Here is a 19,683-nt window from a genome sequence, read left to right on the forward strand (position 1 = left end):
CTTACTGTGGTCTTTTTTCGGTAATGGTTCTTCTGGCTGTGTCACCATCCCAGCAATGACAGATGGCACCTTGCTATACAGTTAGCTGGAATAATTTAGCATAATGGAGGCAGTAGAAGTGCTGATGCAGCCTATTCATCTTTGATGCATTGCTTTCCCAATCGCATTTCAAATGAATGTATGCTCACGTCCGCCTGCCCCTGTCATGGGAGGTTAAGTTTTCCACCGCTGTTTCACAAAACGATAGATTGGGGGTGTATTGTCCGCAGTATCCACTCGAGGCATGTAAATTGCTATTCTGGTCACATGAAAGAAGGTCTGCTAAAGTCATCTTGTTTCAGAGCAAAAAGGGGCTGGGGGATATGCAGGAGGAATGCCTGATTCCTGGTAACCTGAGAAGCCGCTTAAGAGGTTTCGGACAGGATGTGCATTCCAATGGTGCATTCAAGTCATGTCGGAAAGATTGTATTTACAAGTTGAATGCACATGAACATTGCCACAAAACCCTAATTGCGATTGGGAAACTCTGGATTTTCTTTTAGCCCTGAGAAAACATGAAAACATGTCAAACCCAATAGGTGCATCATCTGTTTTAATAGTAAATTCATGAAAATATATATTTATTTGTTTTATTTACAGTAAAATAGAGTTGTGTACTTAAGTATTGTACAATTACTGTAGAATATCCACCTTATTTGTTTAAGAGCAGGTGCAGCCATTTGTAACTTTAATGGGCAAAGCTAGCAGTTTCATTCACTTCATATGGAAGCTTTTAAATAAAAAAAGTGTAATTGCGACTTTTATCTTACATTTCTGAATTTTTTCTCACAATTTTGAGAGAGAAAAAAAGTCCAGATTGCAAGATGTTACCTCACAATTACCTTATAATTAGGTTATAACTGGTAATTCTGATAAGAAAGCCAGAATAGTAAGAATAGTAAATTTGCAATTGCAAGAAAAAAAGTCTAAATTGTGAGCTAAAAAGCTGCAATTATTTTTTTATTCCATGCTAAAATCTATGGAAGCTTGTTTCTGCCACAGAAGTAGAAAGAAAGAAAGAAAGTTTAGACTTAAAAGACATACAATTTGAATTACCTTTTTTATTTTGTAGTAGAAATTTGCTTCCAAATCTTCCAGTTATTTTAGCTGATGTACAAAAACAAAAAGTCTATTATGCTGTTTTATATTGCAAAAACTTACAAAAACACGATATAAAATTTTTTTGCAAAAATAAAAACAAGTGTGTTTATGGGCCAATTTTTTTACCGTTTATTACACTTTGTTATTCTTCTAGTTATTTACCTATAGCGGCTAATGAATCTGAAGTTTCGCACATTCAAAAAAAGCTGCTTACTTCTGTGATGCAAAATAAGATGGATGTAATGATTACATTACCAGCACCTTCATAAAATGAATAAAATCATAAAAATCGAAAAAACACCAAATACCCATTTTTTATTCATCATTTTGTAGATGTAGAGTGAAAAACCTTATAAAACATATACAAAAATCCTACTCCAACCCAATTCAAACCGAACTTATAAAAGCACAAAGGCACTTCTTCTCTCCCCAGGGTCGAGATCCCTCAAACAGGCCTGTGTATGCACCTCTTGAGGCAGCTGGTGGAAGTCTGTACATCCCCAGTCCCACAGCGGAGGATGCAGGGGTTTATGTGTGCACCGCCACCAGTGCTGTGGGCTACACCAGCAGAGAGATGCATCTGAGTGTTAACAGTGAGGAAGATATAGATGATTTACTAAAACAATTTAGTGTAGAACTATTTTCTGAGTCTCTCATTTCAATAGGCAAACCAAGAATTGCTGGTGCTGACGGGTCACAAGCAATGGTTAAAATGGCAGCTGAGGTTGGATCAGAGGTCATCCTACCATGTGAAGTTCATGGAAGTCCTACACCTCTGGTGACTTGGAGCAGAAATGGGCAACCGATACCTCCTGTCACAGCCTGGTAGGAAAATAATAATCAGTCCTGTTGTACCTGTCATACACCATATAAATTCAATAAGACACCTAACATACACTATCGTTCATACACTAATATAACTACGTTTCTTGTCTCAATGATTTCTGAAGGATCATGTGACACTGAAGACTGGAGTAATGGCTTCTTAAAATTCAGCTTTTGCATCACAGGAATACACTACATTTACATAGAAAATGGTTATTTTAATTTGTAGTAATGTTTCACAATATTACTGTTTTTTTTTCTTTCTTTCCTTTTAATTTTTTTATTTTTATTTTTTACAATATTTTGATGAAATGCCTTGAATGAACATGAAACTTCTTTCTAACACATAAAAAAAAAAAAAATCTTACTGATTTTTAAACTGGTGTATTTTTCCATTTGTCCACATTTTCTTATTTAACCCAACTATTGTCCTAAGAAACTAAGCCCACCTGTCAAATTTGACCCATATTAAGGACTGTAATAAATGTTCCATTAATAAAAAAAAAAATAAATAAAAAAAATTATACCGGTTTGGAAGGACATGTACATATGGGTGCATATGACAGAATTTGACAGAAATTGTCTTGGTCCCAAAGTGTATAATGACAGAAAAAAATCTTGAAGTACACAATTTGTGTGAAAGGACGTTAAACAATTCTGGCACACTTTTGGTAAAATGTGCCCAGTTTTCTGTTTATTTTTTTTTATTTTTCAACATAACTTCCCAAACAGCCTAAGGTCAAGGACTAAATGTGCTCATTAATTGCGTTCCTTAAGATACTCATGACAGTGTCACAAAAACCTGGTTCTTGAAGCTGAAAATGATGTGGTATTTAAGTTTTTTGCTTATAGAACAGTGTTGTTATAGTACATGAAAAATGGCAAAAATATCTCCTGATGAGTGATGAAGTTTTCTTGCTGTGAAGGAATGGGCCCTGGTGAGGTGATGTAGCCATCTTTTAAAGGCTTCAGCTGTGTCAAAATTCACTCCAGCTGACTTCTCTTACCTCATTCTAATTCCCCTGGACAAGAACTAGAGCCAGCTTGGTTTCAGCAAGAGCCACCGGTGCTCTGTTATGAAGGAGACACATTAGATTTCATCCTGATGGACTGATGCTTTGCATTTATTGGCTTAAGTAAAAGCATCATCTGCAGGCTTCTTTTTTTCTCACTAATTTTTATGTTTTGAGAGTGTTGGATATAGCTGTGTTTTTAATTGTAGTGATCTATCATAGGCCAGATCGTAAACTACCCAGGAGTACAATGATGTCACATAGTAAAAGTAACTGGAGATAAGACTCTCTTATACTGGCTAAAGTTGACATTTTTGCCTTCTTTTAAATAAATATTCCAGGTTTAATATCTGTTTAGCTCAATCAATATCATTTGGGTTACAAAAATCTGGGTTACATGAGTCACTTGCAATGGAAGTGAATGACGCCAGTCTGTAAACATTACTCAATACAATACTTAGTGCTTCAATAGCACAGCCACAAGACATAAACAATATTCATGTTAACATGATTTTAGTGAGGAAAAAAACATAAGACTATTAAGCTTTTCTATGTGAAGCTATATCCAATTTTACAACTTTGTTACCCTGACAACATAATGTAAGCCCTAAAATGACTGTAAAAATGATTTAAACAGATTAACAGCTCAAATAATACACAAGTTTTAATAGGTGCTTTTATAAAATTATAAGTTTCACATTAATGCTTTTAAATCCTCCGAAGTCGGCCCCATTCACTTCATTGTGAGCCCCATTTTGGAGTCTTTTTTAAAAGAAAGCGAAAGACAATTTGAAATAATTTTAGGTGGTAATCAACATTATGCCGCAAATGTTTTAATGATTTTGGCTTTATCAAATTAAGATAAGACCATAAACCTGTAAAAGCATGTGTTGCAGAAAAGGTTTTTTTCAATTCAAAGTGGTAAGTGACCTGTGGACTTGCATACAGAAATGCAAGGTGTAAAATCACATGAGGTTCAATGGAAAACAGATGTGAAGTTCATTACATTGAGGTTGATGTATTTGTGCAGTAAACTGATGATGGCAGTGGGGCTGGAGGTGTAGGGATCAGAAAGAGAAGCATGCTGGGATTTTTTTAGTGGGTGCTTGAGCATGTAGATGGCATAAGTCAGAGGGATGCAGCAGATAGAAATATTGCAAGGATTTATGGATGACAGCTTTAGGATTAGGTAATGTGGTCTGTCTGTGAAAGCAGGGAATTACTGGAATGTTGAGACACTGTATTCCTGGTAAAGCAAGGAATGAGACCTGTGAGCATGTGTGTGTTAGTGTGTGTGTGTGCGTGTTTTTGTGACATATCAGGACACAACTTTGTATAATGACATGGGTATGACACAGGTATTACAAGGAGAGGGTGACTTATGAGGACATAACCCATGACCCCATTTTTCAAAACACTTATAAACCATACAGAATAAGTTTTTTTGAGAAAGTTAAAATGCACAAAATTTCCTGTAATGTAGAATTGTTAGTAGTACAATAGAATAAACACTATATAAAATACAAAAACCATAACGCCTACTGGATGTCCCCACTTTTCACAAAAACAACTATGTGTGTGTGTATTCACAAATAAACAAAAGTAAACAACATAATCCTTCATAATTGTGTGTGTGTGTGTGTTTTAAGTGATAGTCACAACGGAAGAAGTGTAGCCTGCATAATGTTTGAGTCTCCAGGAGCTTCCTGTCTCATAAAACAGCATGTCGACATCTCAGTCTGCCTGACGCGAATAACACGCCACTCCAGAGACATCTGACACACAGGAAAGAAGATTGTGTGTGGAAAGTGTGTTTAATCTAGAATCAGGTGGCTGTAGGGATGTTAGGGGCATCAGTGCTTGCTTTAACCTTTGGGAGTCTGACAGGGATCTGACTGTGAACTGCTTTTTAATTTTTTTTTTAGTTTCATTCTCTTTCTCTTTCTCTTTCTGGCCCATTCCAGCACTCTTGATTACCTTTATAACCCACAGTCCAATTTTGCCAGCATGCACATGTTTGGTTCAGGCTGGTTCAAACTGCCACAACAGGATTAACACACTGATCCAACTAGAATTTGTTGTTTGTTGGAATTTGTTTGTTGATTTTGAACCTATACCTAAAAATGTACAATTAATCAATATCAAATCACAGGTATTCTACAGATCCAATATCTAAATTTGCATACATGTTTTAGGTGCCAGTATGTTGTTTGGCAGAGAAATGCAAAAAGCATTGTGCATTTCATGAATGTTACTGTTAATTTTCAAGTCGTCAGCCTTAATGCTTTGTAAAAATAAAAAGAATGAAAGAAACGGTCACTCCAACACTGATGTTATTTCAGAGAAAATCATTGTAAATGTTCAAGTTGGGAACAATAATGCTTTGTAAAAAAGGACAAAAGAAACAGTGACTCCAAACTGATGTTATTTCAGAAATATTCATTGTAAATTTTCAAGTTAGCGAAAACACACACACACAAGGAATGAAAGAAACAGTCAGTCCAAAACTGATGCTTAGAATTCTGTTAATTCATTAGAAATTGCGTGTAATCAGTGTGAAGTCAATGTTGGGTATGAATCTTGGCCACGACCCACTATTTAGTGATCTCAGCATTAGTCCACATGTGCAAGACTTGTGAGAAAAAAGTGGGAGGTGGAGTACTTTGTCCCAAAGGGATTTGTTGAATATAGTAGCTTGTAGCTTCCTTTCAGATTTATTAGTTGTATTTGTATTTAGGTTGCCATAATAAAGTTGCTAAGCAAATGTTCAAAAGATTACGATCCAAATGAAACCAAGCTGATTTTCTCAATTGGTTTCAATTGCGCAAGTTAGAAACCAGCTTTTATGCATATACACAAGACCACACATTCATACTGTATACACCACACGTATTCTTTAACAGACACATTTATTCTAAAACATGCTTCTTTTGACCTCAACACCTGACCTTTGACCTCTTCTTACGCAGGTTCACCATTCTGCCGTCTGGTTCTCTGAAGATTAGTGATGTCAGGCTGATAGATAGTAAATTCTACACCTGTTCTGCTGCTAACCCAGCTGGCAACGTCTCACTCACCTACAATTTGCAAGTACAAGGTACAATCCAATAATTTCAGGATTTATCTGTGGAAAAACTGTTAAAACATGAAATAGAATGCAGATTTTGGGAGGGTTCATAGTTCATACAATTATTCATGCTCTCAATGACATCATCTCTTTTGAGGTTTGACAATGAAATTTGATCTTGTAACAAAAAAATGCTGTGGTAGAACTAGATATAGTGAAAATATCAGATAGTATTCCTATCATTGTTTTACATCGAGTATGATAAGAAATGTTTTTTGAGCAGCAAATCAGCATATTAGAATGATTTCTTAAGGATCATGTGACACACTGACGAAAATTCTGCTTAGCCATCAAAGAATAAATTACATTTTAAAATATTTTAAAATAGTAAACAGTTAATATTTCACTGTTTTGCTGTATTGTATCAAGTAAATGCAGCCTTGGTGAATATTAGATCTTTCAAAAGCATTAAAAAATCTTGCTGAACTCAAACTTTTGGATGGTAGTGCATAAAGAGGATAGTGTGGTCTTTGTAGTCATTTACATTCTTAAAATTCTATAATTCAGTTTCATGTAACAAATGAACTACCAAACAACATAGAAACCAGACTTTTTTGTACGGATTTATCCTAACAGCTAAACCAAGGATTCAGCCAGCACCTCCGTCTCTTAAGGCTCTGATTGGCCAGACGGTGGTGTTGCCATGTGTGGTCCAAGGAGAGCCAAGCCCTCAGATCAGCTGGCTTCATAACGGACTTCTTGTGAGCAGTGATAGGATGCTGAAGATCCAGGCGGTCCAGCACTCGGACAGCGGCACGTATAGTTGTGTAGCCAAGAATAGTGCTGGAGAAGATACCATCGAGATTGTTCTGAACATTTTAGGTATGTCTGTTGAGCAAAACTGCAAGAATTACATTGTTCAACTGTAAACATTTGTCATCGCACAAAGAACTCTTTGGAAACCAAAACATTTAAGTGAGGTAATATATCATTATCCCTAGCCAATCTAAATCAGGACTAAACATGACTTATATGAGTGTGTAAACCAGTGGATATGGTCACAAATCACTTATCCCTGTGTTCCTGTGCTCTCCACTCTCACCCTTGAGTTGAGCTTTGGGTTTGGGCTTTTTATGTTAACCTTGTAATTGATGTTAGTACTGTGTCATGTACCTACTTCTTCAAATGGCTTGACTCTAGTATAATTACTTTATGTGGTTACAGAGGGCCCCTATTTTAAGACAAATGGAGAGACCATCATTGAGACTGTGGCTAACAGCAGAGTGCTCATCCCTTGCCCTGCAAGAGGTAGGTAAACTAGCTTAGCTTGTCACTTGTCACTATTACTGTATTTGTGGTGTATTTTCTTCTCTACTTCCATGGGTTAATTAATGCTTGGTTTAATCCCATGTGTAAGTCAAACAAATGTTTTGAAAGACTAAATGTAATTTAAACATGAGGTGTTAGTGTGTTGGTGGTTTAAACTTGTTTAAGAACCAAAACATCTTTTGTTAAACAACTTTACTAGCTTTTAAAAAAAAAAAAAGTTTTGCTATTAAACAATGTGACTGTGCCCATTCAGCACAAAACCAGCGTAAACCGGCCCCAAACCAGCAGGGAAATCTATATTGGTATCTAAATTTATCTTTTTTAGCAAAATTACATTTTAAACAAGTTATTTAATTTTCTCTGCGTTTCCAGCTTTATTCAACATATATTTATGTAAAGTCAGATTTTGTTTTTGTTATTTTTGGCTGAGCTGTAGGATGCATCACATAACAGATGTAAAATATATCTGAAATTTAGGTGAGTTTATTGATAACAAGCTATTTGTAGGCTCTCTCTCTCCCTCTTTCCCTCTCTCTTATTTTCTGTATGGATGGATTTAACATTTATTGGAAATAGAAATTCAAATAAATGCATCCCTGCTGATTATAAGTATTTTAAAGGTGAAATATCATGGAAATCTGACTTTTTCCTTGTTTAGGTGCTATAATCGGTGCTTAAAACCCCAGTGCATGTACCAAAACCCTATATCAGAAGTTAAAACTAATTTGGTTTTAAATGCATGATTTTAACGCGATAGTTGTGATCATCAAAACCAAAAAAACCAAACATAATCATATTAACCAAAGCATCTTAAACACCATACAAAAAATATCAAAGTAATACCAAGATGACAACATGTGACTTTCTACTCTGAGCTGAATTATGTGTTTCTATGGCAACACTATCAACTCCAAAGTCCTCACATGCTCCAGAACTCGTAATTACAACTTGTAAACTCGGAATGTTCTGAGAGCTACGACTTAGACCAGTACAGCTGTACCACCTGACTGTGGCCAGATTCATTTAGGCACGAGTGCGAAGACATGGAGAGCAATGAGTAAAATGTCATGTGTTGCCATCTCGGAATTATGGTATTTATGACATGGCGTGAACGAAGCATGAGATATGGGCTGTAAAGTCACAGCCCTATTCTGGAAAAGGGGGCAGGGAGCAGCAGCTTATTTGCATTTAAAGAGAATTGCACGAAAACAGCGTGTTTCTGCTTCCACTCAAAATAGGCATTTTCAAAATTATATAATACATGAACTGTGGGGTATTTTCAGCTGAAACTTCACAGACACATTCTGGGGACGCCTGAGACTTATATTACATAATGTAAAATGGGTCATAATAGGTCTCCTTTAAAACTCATTGACCCCAATCTTTTGAAAGGTAGTGTTTATAAATAATTTTAGCAATTAATAAAGAGATAATAGTAAAAATGAAGATGTATACATTTACATAATATATGTAAACAAGCATATGTGTGAGAGAGCGATGTGAAAAAAGCTGTACTGAAAGCTGTCTTTGGGAGTTTTGTTTTTTTCCCACTGTCTCTCACCATATGGTCTCTTTTCTCACCGCCGCCTCATTTTGGCTGCTGGCAACATCTTCATTCGGGAACACTTTGTGCAGGTTTAACAGCTTGTTTCACATAAACAGACCTGGAAAGGAAGTCATATGCCTTCACTTGCTAGAAGTGAGAGGTGTTTAGTGTGAATCAGTGTCTGTTTATGAAACGCACTACAGTGATGCATACCCAGCACTTCCCGTGCACACTGTAAGCTAATAGGTGTTGTTTTGATGGAAACCTGCCATGGCAACCCTGCGTGTCGCGGATATGACATGATGTGTGTGTGTGTATGTGTGTGTGCGCAGCAGCTGGAACACTACTCTTCTCCTAGCTGTCTCTGAGGGCCACATCTGCTTTCCTGCATGCGATGGCCCACTGGGAGAGGAATCCTAATTAGGGACTGTTGCAGGCGGAGAGGCGGAGAGTGAGAGTACAGGGAAGGAAAGGGTTTGATAGGTCGTTTTTACAGGCGGTTATCAGTCTGTCTTGAATCAGAGCAAAGATAGTCAAGTCATCCTTACTATTAAGTGGAAATTGTGCTGAATTGCTGTTCGTTTTCTTGTGTTTGTGTTGTATCTCTAATGTTGTTATGGCGACTGAGAATTCAGACATCTGTGTAGCACTTAATGAGAGGTACTTAATACAGATATGACAGTACATAGGTGCAAAAGGCTGTGCTGTCATGCATGTTTGGTGGCGGATGACGGTAATCATTAGGCTCCAGCAAAAGTTCTTTGCCTGATAATTTGCCTGACATGCCTAATAATCACACTTCATAGGAAACGAGCTAACTCAAACACAACCTTTACAGTTGATTTATAGGTGCTGTGTTATGATTTCACTCTACACTAAAATTTTGGGGTCGGCAAGTCTCTTCTGTTCACTAAGGCTGTAAAAAAATACAGCGATATTGTAAAATATTTTTTTCAGTTTTAATATATATTGTTGATTTGCAGCTCGAGAAGCATTTTTTATTATTTTTATTATATTTTTTCCCCTCAGAATTCTATTATGAATAAAAAGTTAAAAATAGCATTTATTAAAAATAGACATATAAAAACATGAATGCTTTATTGTCACTTTTGATCAATGTAATACGTCCTTGCTGAACAAATGCAAAATGTTGATTAAAAACAAAAACAAATCTTTATTTTTTTATTTTTATTTTTTTTATTTATTTTTTATATTTTTTGCATTTTAATTAAGATTTTGTTAATATAACCAAACTCAAATAATTTTAGGACTTAGTGGGACCTGAGCCCCTGGCTGAGAACAACTGCATAATTTCAGTTTGCTTGCGAACGATCATAATTGTGATGTTTTAGTGCCACATACATTTAAAAATGTTAACATCTATATAGAGCACACACTGTTTTTCTTATAACAGAATTCCTCTATCCTACCAGTGTGAGACATGTGCCAAAAGGAGTAGGAGTGAGGAAATCTGTCCATTTCAGATCGATCCATTAAATCTGGCTTGCACTGAAAGACATGACCCCACCCAAGGAACACACACAAGACTCATTTTATAACATGCATCATCTGAAGTATTGTTCAAGGGATTTTTGACAAATAAACTGCTCCTAATGTAAACGGGACCAGCTGCACACCATTCTTTAAGTCACAAAAACAATCAGTCCAAACATTATGACTGTAGACATCTGCTCTGGGAGTTCTTTTCCCTCCAATTCTGATTGGCTTGTTAAAAAAAGTGGCTGACTTATTGTATACAGCGGCCCCTAAAAGTATTTGGACACTTAATATGCACTTAAAAATGTATGAATATCTTTGAATTACGTAATAAATTATTACACCAAGTGACATTTATTTTAAAGCTAGCACAAACACACTTTTTAAATAAAATACTTCACTAAAAAGCTTGTAAGAAAGTGACGACAAACAGCATTTATATACTTTGTAGTTAAAACATTAGTGGATAGTTAATGTGACAAACTACACCTGTGGTTACTCTAATAAGACTCCTATGTGAATTTGATATGTTCTGTCACACCATAATGTCATTTTAGACCTGCATGGCTTTTTTATTTCTGTGGAACATAAAAGAAGATAAAAAGATGAATGTACAAATACATTTATATAAATACAGAACCAAAAAAAAAGGTGCATTTACAAACATTTTTGCAAAGATCCAAAAACATACTTGTACATAAAATTTACTGCAGTTTCCAGCTAAAATGAACATTAGTGGCAGTAAACAACTTTTCTGATGTAGTAAACTTGCTTGGCAGCTCACCTGGTATGGTTGTACCTGATGTGAAGGTACAAGTCTCGTGAAACACAAGTCATGATAAAAGATTTAAAAAACTTGTAGCGGTAAGCTAAAACACCATGGTTGCTGCAGCCAATGGGTTTTTATCCCACAATTGGTTTGGTTATATCTTTCATTAGGTTTAGTGTAGGGTGTGGTGTAGTGTAGGTGGTGCAGTATCAAACATGATATCGCAGTGATATTTTAGTGCTACTGACTGGATGTTTCATTTCCAAACTGCCGCAGTATGTACAACAAACAATAGAATGTTTCTAGATTCACATTCATCTGTATCAATTGAATCTGAACACTCTTTTAGCACTCTTTTCAGCATGCTTTCCAGTGGGCCGGGGTTGAAATGGGGTTCAAAACAACAGTGGGCACTTTCATTGTATGAATAGAAAACCACTGAGAAATTCTTCAAAATGTCTTTTATGTTTCACAGAAGAAAAAAAGTCACACAGTTTTGAAACCACACAAGGGGGAGTCATCTGTTTTATAAATCTGATCATATAAAAGTGATTGTTTCTATTCACAAGACTTGGATTAAACTTGGATTATTTTTATGATGCCTTTATGACCTTTTTAGATCTTCCATGTTTTAGTTACTTGGAATTCAATGAAGGAAAACCTCAGAAACCTCTGAGATTTCATTAAAAATGTCTTATGTCTTCTATGTTTTGAAGATTAACCAAAGTTTGAAAAGTGAGAACATGACAACAGATTTTCTTTTTTAGATAAGCTTTTCTTAATAGTTCTTAATGTCCAAATGTGTCTAAATACTTCTCTTGGGCCTCTTTTCGTGTATTTTTAAAATCCTTATTACAGTATATTCCTTCCACCACTATACAGACTCTGCATGTCACATGGGAGAGTTTCATCTAAAGTGCTCTGGGTGAAACCAAACACAAATAAACACTTCTCAGTATCTGTCATTCCTGCCCAGATGGCCTTTGAGGAGGTTTAAGAGGTGACTGTAAAACAAGTACAAGGTTACCCCCTGCCCCGTCACTTAAAGCTAACCTAGCAAAGTTCATCACACATATGTTAAAGAGGTCTTGGAGGCTGATATAGGACCTCATTGGTGTGTTTGAACTACTCCCCTTACTGCTGTCCTGAAGTCTCTTGACTTTTGTCTTTGAGCTATAAATCTGGTGTTCTTACGCTTGATCAGTTCTCTTCTGATATACTGTGTCTGGCATCTTCACTCGGTGTGTTTCACCTTGAAGCACTGTTTGACAGGACATCGGCTGATCCACTTCAGAGGAAAGAAATTTACTGGCATCCTCTTTGTTTCTGCTCTTTGTTGCCTCGCTGTCAGATAGATGGATATCTGGTCTTGTTTCTAAGCTCTGGCGAGCCATGTGTTCATTGTGCACAGGGAATTGTGATTCTGTCTTTTCTGATCGATGTCTTCTTTTACACATACTGCATCTCATTTGTTCTTTTGCTGTTGTCATCCCCTGGCTAGGGTCTCCTGCTCCTTGGGTGCGATGGTTCAAAAATGGCCTGGAGGTCCATATGGAGCGATCGGAGCATGGTGTGTCTTTGGCTGAGAATGGCTCGCTGGTGATTGGCTCAGCTTCGGCCAGTCACAGTGGAGATTTTAAGTGTGTGGCCAGTAATGAAGCAGGATCAGTGGAAAGGAAGACCAGGCTAAAGGTCAATGGTGAGACTTTTGCAGCATTTCCACATGGCTAATAGCTTTACGATACATTTCGAATTAATGTCTATTTAGTCTTATATATAAAATGTTATAATCACTGAATTTTGGATTACTAATTACGAAACAATAATGTGTTTAAAACCTGCAAAATCTACAAATTTCTACCTAACACAATTAAAGGGATACTCCACCCCAAAATGAAAATTTTGTCATTAATCACTTACCCCCATGTCGTTCCAAACCTGTAAAAGCTCTGTTTGTCTTCGGAACACAATTTAAGATATGAAAACTGGGTTACCTGTGTCTGTCCCATAGACTGAAAAGTAAATAACAGGGTCAAAGTCCATAAAAGGTATGAAAGTCGTCGTCAGAATACTCCATCTGCCATCAGACTGCAATCTGGGTTATATGAAGCGATGGGAACACATTTTAGACGGGCAGTCTATGGGACAGTCACAGGCCTCCCGGTTTTCATCCAAAATATCTTAAATTGTGTTCCGAAGATGAACTGAGCTTTTACGGGTTTGGAACGACATGGGGATATTGATTAATGACAACATTTTCATTTTGGGGTGGAGTATCCCTTTTAAATACCCTGTATAGTGTTCACAGAAGTTAATAGGAACAAATTTCTGGTTTGTGTTGCTTTAGAGTAGGCACTTAGAGTAGATTTTATTTGAAGACTTTTCATTGCTTGATTACATGACTAATTAAATACAAGCAAATTACTGTCAGGGTTAAGTGATGGATTGAATCATGCTGAATTTGTCTCACAAATCTAGTTCCACCAGAGATCCAAGATGATGGGCAACCTTCGAATCTGACGGTCACACTGAAGCAGCCCCTCACACTGGGATGTGATGCTTTCGGTATCCCAACCCCAACCATTACCTGGACTAAAGACAACAGACCTGTAGGTTAAGGTTTCCTTATGCATGGTGATTTTTCACAAAGATTGTTATATGACAAATAATGTGTAGTCACCCTGTCCTTATCAAAAAATAAAACCGAACAAGGTTATCAGGACCCCATCATAAAATTGATTTATTATCCAGATTATTACACAGCTGCTTGCAAAATAGCTATTATTTTATTTTATTTTATTTTATTTTATTTACCTGTTTGATTCTCCTCCAGTGTAATGGTAACATAGTGCCACCTAGTGGCCATGAAATTCATCACAAATCTTGGCTGCTACTCATGGAAATCAATTACCCGCTCTGTGCTTCTAGGTATTGGAGACTCCAGGGGTGTATCTGCAGAATGGAAAAAGACTTTTAAAGATTTACCGTGTTCAGCATGATCACGCTGGCCACTTTTCATGCACTGCCCAGAACTCTGCTGGGGAAGCCAGGAGGGAGTATATTATTGAAGTACAAGGTGAAATATAGACACACAAGCTGTGTAATTTAAAATAACCTTGAGGTGTATGGAACAAAGGCTAAATATTAGGCTTGGCTTTTGTATTTAGCCTGTAACATTTGATACAAATCCATTTAGTTTCTCATTTATTTTTATATGTGCTGGTGTATTCGTTTAGCTCCTCCAGTAATTTCAGGCACCTCAGGAGTGCAGGAACTAACCGTCATTGCTGGGCAGGAAGTGGACATGCAGTGCAGAGTTAGTGGCCACCCACTGCCTACAGTGGAATGGAGTCATGATGGAGAGTGAGTCAAAGACACACACAATCACATACTGCTGTCTTCCAGCTTTTGTGCTCATGTGAGCTCTTCACAACCTTTCTCAGAATTTTATCCCCTAATGGAGACCCTCATGTGGAGTTTCTGGAGAAGGGGCAGGTTTTGAGAGTCAAGTCTGTCAAGCCGAGGGATCGTGGCCTATATCATTGTAAGGCCAGTAACAACGCTGGGACTCAGACACGGCAGTTCAGGCTGAATGTACAAGGTACGGTGGAAATCATAAGGAATTAAACAATTCTTATTCCAGTTCCTATTGCTGTTTCCTTGATTATGTAATTAATTCTAAGCCATATGTGTTTGACTCCTTAAAAATAAACAAATTATAAGAGTCATTCATTTGGGAATCAGACTACACTGTTTGTGCTGTATTATTTTGTTTCACTAATAACAACAGAATCATAAGAATCATCATTCAAGAACTTGATTATACTGGTTTCATTTTATAGTTTTGATATACTAAAATAAAAGAACTGAATCAAAAGAATCATTAGTTCAAGAATCAAACTACACTGGTTGTGCTCTATGATTTTGATTCACTAAATGAACAAAATTATTATAGTAATACACCGTGTGGGTCAAAATTATCCATTTTTCTTTTATGCCAAAAATCATTAGGATATTAAGTAAAGATCATGTTCCATGAAGATATATTGTTAACTTTCTACCATAAATATATAAAAACTTTTTTTTTTATAAGTAATATGCAATGCTAAGGACTTAATTTGGACAACTTTAAAGGCAGGCTTTAAAGATTTTCTCATTATTTAAATTTACCTCAGATTCCAGATTTTCAAGTAGTTATATCTTGGTCAAATATTGTCCTATCCTAACCATACGACAACGAAAAGCTTATTTATTCAGCTTTCATATGATGTATAAATCTCAATTTCAAAAAACTGACCCTTATTACTGGTTTTGTGGTCCAGAGTCACATTTGGGAATCAAACTCTACTAGTTACTGTATGTTTTTGATACACTAAAAAGAGCCGACTCATAAGAGTTATTTGTTCAAGAAACCGACTACATTGGTTCTGTATGTATTTGATTTATTTAAAAGTGACATTTGAATTTTCTTATATATATATAAGAATTTTCTTATATATATATATATATATATATATATATATATATATATATATATATATATAAAAAATTTTTTTTCAATTTTAAATTTTTTTTTCATGGAAATTTTTCAATTCCCAACACCCACATTTTCTTCATCTTTACTTTCATCCAGTTCTTATCCAGTCTTTATTCACTGTCTTTTCACAGCTGCTCCCATGATTCGTGATGCCGGTGAGAATTCAGAGGTGACTGTCGTTCTGGGCTTCCCTGCTGTTCTTCACTGCGAAGTAGAGGGGATCCCACTTCCCACTATCACCTGGCTAAAGAAAAACCAGCCCATTGTGTCCAGCCCTCAGCTCACCTACACACAGGGTGGACAGTCTTTGCGTGTGGCTGCGGCCCGTGGTGAGGATGCAGGCACCTACACATGCCGAGCAACCAACCCCGCTGGAACAGCACACAGACACCACACACTAAGAATTATGGGTAGGTATGCAAGATAAAGAGATTTACATAGCTAAAGGTTGTTTGTTTTTGACAAAGATTAATACTGTGCCATTTCCTCAGTGCCTCCACAGATTGAGGGGGATTCTACGACTCTCAACTTTGGCAAAAGAGAAGAGAAAGTGAGAATTAATGGGACATTGACTTTGTCATGCCTGGCTAAAGGCTTTCCAGAGCCTGTCACACAATGGTTTAAAGATGGACAGGTCCGTATATATGTTTTATGTCTCTCAGGTTGTTCCATAGTAATGTCTGGACCACATTGCATGATTGTGAGTGTCACATTGCTTTTTATGCAATAGTTAATGAATGAGCAAGAAGATAATATTGAGTCACCTACATTTTAAACACATTAAATAAATAGTTATATTGAAACAATCTCTATTTATGTTCCACAGCTATTAAATGGGAAAAAAAAAACCTCAATTAAATCTAACACTCATCCACAAAAATTAAATACAAACACACACACCGGACTGAGAGTGAACAGTCACCTGCTCCTCATCGAGAATGCCATGTTGTCTCATGAGGGCCAGTACACATGTGGATTGACCAATACTACAAGAGAGAACAACACATAACTACACATGATCATACAAAATCATACAAAATAAAAAACACTTTAACTTCAGTTGATATGTGTAGATATTAATGACTGTTTTTGAACTACCTCCACAGTTCCTCCAATCTTTCACCGGGTAATAAATGGTGCTGCTGGTTTCTCACTGGGGGAGAGAGAAGATGAAGAGAGTCCTGACGGCACTGAAGGGATGGTTGAAAGACGAGAGGTGGTACTTGGACACTCCATCAGTCTGTCCTGTGAGAGCAATGCTATTCCTCCTCCTCGGCTCAGCTGGTACAGACAAGGCAGGCAACTTACCAGCTCAGAAAAAAATCTTTATTAAACATAAAAATATATAAAAATCTTCACAATTGAACATATATATTTTATATATATCTTAGAATGTAATTTATTCCTGTAATGGCAAAGCTGAATTTTCAGCGTGATGGGTTTTTAGAATGTAATTTTCCTGTGATGGCAAAGCTAATTTTCAGCATTTCTCCAGTCTCACATAATCCCTCAGAAATCATTTTGAAATGCTGAATTGTTGCTCAAGAAACATTTTTTACTATTATTTTGAAATGTTAAAAACAGCTGTGCTGCTTAATATATATATATATATATATATATATATATATTTATGATATATATATATATATATATATATATATATAATATATATATATATATTTATATATATATATATATATATATATATATATATATGTGATGGTTTTTCAGTTTTCTTTGATGAATATTCATTGTCCAGGACAACTTTTTTGTTAGCATGTGAACACCATGGTCCTCTTTCATTATTGTAGTTAAAAACAAAAGGACAACTTTTTTATTAGCATGTGAACACCAAGGTCCTCTTTAATAATTGTAGTTAAAAACAAACAATGGCATCAATTTTGAACTTAAAGATAAAACACTGGCATATACAGTATATATACAATACATTTTTGTTTTTTGTGTGTTTCTCTTCAGGAGGGAACGTCCTGCAGATCCCACGGGTTCAGCTTGAGGATGCTGGGAAATACACCTGCCAGGCTGTGAATGAAGCTGGAGAGGACAAAATGCACTATGACCTGGAGGTGTTGGGTAAGGAAGTAAATCCAACAGGCAGATGTCTATGGCCTACTTTATTTGTCAGCCTCATGAATAATGAGCTAGAATAATCTGCATAAACATGGCTAATTTTACATTTTATGCAGTTCCTCCTTTGCTTGATGGCCAGACTGATGAGTTCATGCAGGATGTGGATGCTGTGGTCAACTCGACTATATCACTGCGCTGTGATGTCACAGGAAACCCCACTCCATCTGTGTCTTGGCTGAAGGATGGTCTGGCCCTCTACAGCAGCCCTCACCATCAGATACTAGAGGATGGGAAACTGCTGGAGGTGATGGTCATAAGCCCAGAAACATAAGTTTTAACCCATCTCTCTCCTAATTAAACATACTATCTTTGATTTATAAGTTATCATTGATTTATATTACTAGGATGATACAAAGATTTTGCTAATTTGAGAGAAAAAATGAAGTGCCACACTTTGTATAACTCCCCTGTGTGTCTCTGTAGATACTGAATGTGCAAGTGTCAGATGTGGCCAGTTATCAGTGTGTGGCGGAGAATAAGGCTGGAGCTGTCGAGAGACTCTACAGCTTGTCTGTTCAAGGTAGGAGCAATTGACAGGGTTCCAACAATCATGGAAAACCAGGAGACATCAGGGAATTGTGTTTTTCAAAATGATTAAAAACTCCTGCAAAAAGTCTTGCAAAATATAAATGGAAATTTCATTAATGATGAATAGTTATGTTCTGCTCTAAAATATTTCATAGGCTAAATTCTCAAATATAATGAAAGGCTAAAAATTGTCAAAAATGGGTGCAAACTGAAAATTCAAGCAATAGTAGTGTGTAATGTCAAATAATTTTTGAGTCCGTTCTTATTTACAATGAATTGTCAAACATTTCACAGATCAATCTGAAAGATTCATTTGCGAATCACTTGGGATTGGAATATTATTAAGATCCTTATCCAGAGAGACTGGAAATATTTCTAAAGATTTGTAACTTGTAAAGTCTATTTATTGTGTACACTACAATTCAAATGTTTGGAGTCTATAGAGATTTTATTAGGAAGAAATTAATACAAAAATTCAGAAAGAACATATTAGAAGTGACTAAAACAAAAATGTATAATAATACAAAATATTTATATTTCAAATAAATGCTGTTCTTTTAAATCTTCTATTCAGCAAAGAATCCCGAAAAAAAGTAAAATAGTTTCCATAAATATATGAAGCAGCGGAAGTGTTTTTTGAGCAGCAAATCACCATATTTGCTTTTGCCATCACAGGAATAAATTACTTTTTAATATGTATTACACTATAAAAAAGTTATTTTAAATTATAATATTTTTATATTATATTATCGTTTTATACTTGTCAGATAAATGAGCATAGGAGCATAACAAATTAGCTATTTGTCTAAAACACTGTTAATACAGCATGTATTTTTCTTAGTTCCACCAAGGATTGTGGGTCAACGAGAGGAGGATATGAGTGTGGTGGAGGGTCACATGATCTCTCTGCTGTGTGATATGCAGGCGTACCCACCTGCTGACCCTGGTGACATCATCTGGACCAAAGATGGGCAGGTGCTGGAGTTTAGCACTGGCATCCACATACTGCCAGGTGAATTGCCGTCTAAATGTAACTCTCTGTGTGTATCAGCAATGTTTTGTGAAGCATGTATGCATGTATGTAATGTGCCATCATCTTGTTCAAAGGTGGTCAGATGCTGCAACTTCCCAGGGCTGGACAGCAAGATGCCGGCCAGTATGTCTGTACAGCCACAAACTCAGCCGGACAAGACCAAAAGAGCATTCTCCTTACCGTCTACGGTTAGAAGTCTATGGGTATTTTTGTTAATTAATTGCTTCATTTGATTAATATAGCATATTTAA

At 36.3% G+C, this 19,683-nt stretch overlaps 1 protein-coding gene across 1 annotated transcript in view; it reads left to right on the top strand.

Moving 5' to 3' along the window:
- The window catches only part of hmcn2 (hemicentin 2), an 84,166-nt gene that overhangs the window by 30,958 nt on the left and 33,525 nt on the right, over window positions 1-19,683 (top strand). The window contains exons 21-39 of the mRNA XM_042730421.1: window positions 1,574-1,733; window positions 1,806-1,965; window positions 5,948-6,075; window positions 6,682-6,927; window positions 7,270-7,353; window positions 12,688-12,885; window positions 13,665-13,795; window positions 14,115-14,262; window positions 14,423-14,549; window positions 14,630-14,787; window positions 15,855-16,133; window positions 16,215-16,357; window positions 16,550-16,694; window positions 16,830-17,040; window positions 17,681-17,814; window positions 17,928-18,115; window positions 18,295-18,391; window positions 19,241-19,411; window positions 19,507-19,620. Of these exons, the coding sequence (XP_042586355.1) occupies window positions 1,574-1,733; window positions 1,806-1,965; window positions 5,948-6,075; window positions 6,682-6,927; window positions 7,270-7,353; window positions 12,688-12,885; window positions 13,665-13,795; window positions 14,115-14,262; window positions 14,423-14,549; window positions 14,630-14,787; window positions 15,855-16,133; window positions 16,215-16,357; window positions 16,550-16,694; window positions 16,830-17,040; window positions 17,681-17,814; window positions 17,928-18,115; window positions 18,295-18,391; window positions 19,241-19,411; window positions 19,507-19,620 (3,022 nt within the window). The remainder of the gene's footprint in view (window positions 1-1,573; window positions 1,734-1,805; window positions 1,966-5,947; window positions 6,076-6,681; window positions 6,928-7,269; window positions 7,354-12,687; window positions 12,886-13,664; window positions 13,796-14,114; window positions 14,263-14,422; window positions 14,550-14,629; window positions 14,788-15,854; window positions 16,134-16,214; window positions 16,358-16,549; window positions 16,695-16,829; window positions 17,041-17,680; window positions 17,815-17,927; window positions 18,116-18,294; window positions 18,392-19,240; window positions 19,412-19,506; window positions 19,621-19,683) is intronic.

This window comes from Cyprinus carpio, chromosome B8 (assembly GCF_018340385.1).
Source record: "Cyprinus carpio isolate SPL01 chromosome B8, ASM1834038v1, whole genome shotgun sequence".
NCBI lineage: Eukaryota > Metazoa > Chordata > Actinopteri > Cypriniformes > Cyprinidae > Cyprinus > Cyprinus carpio.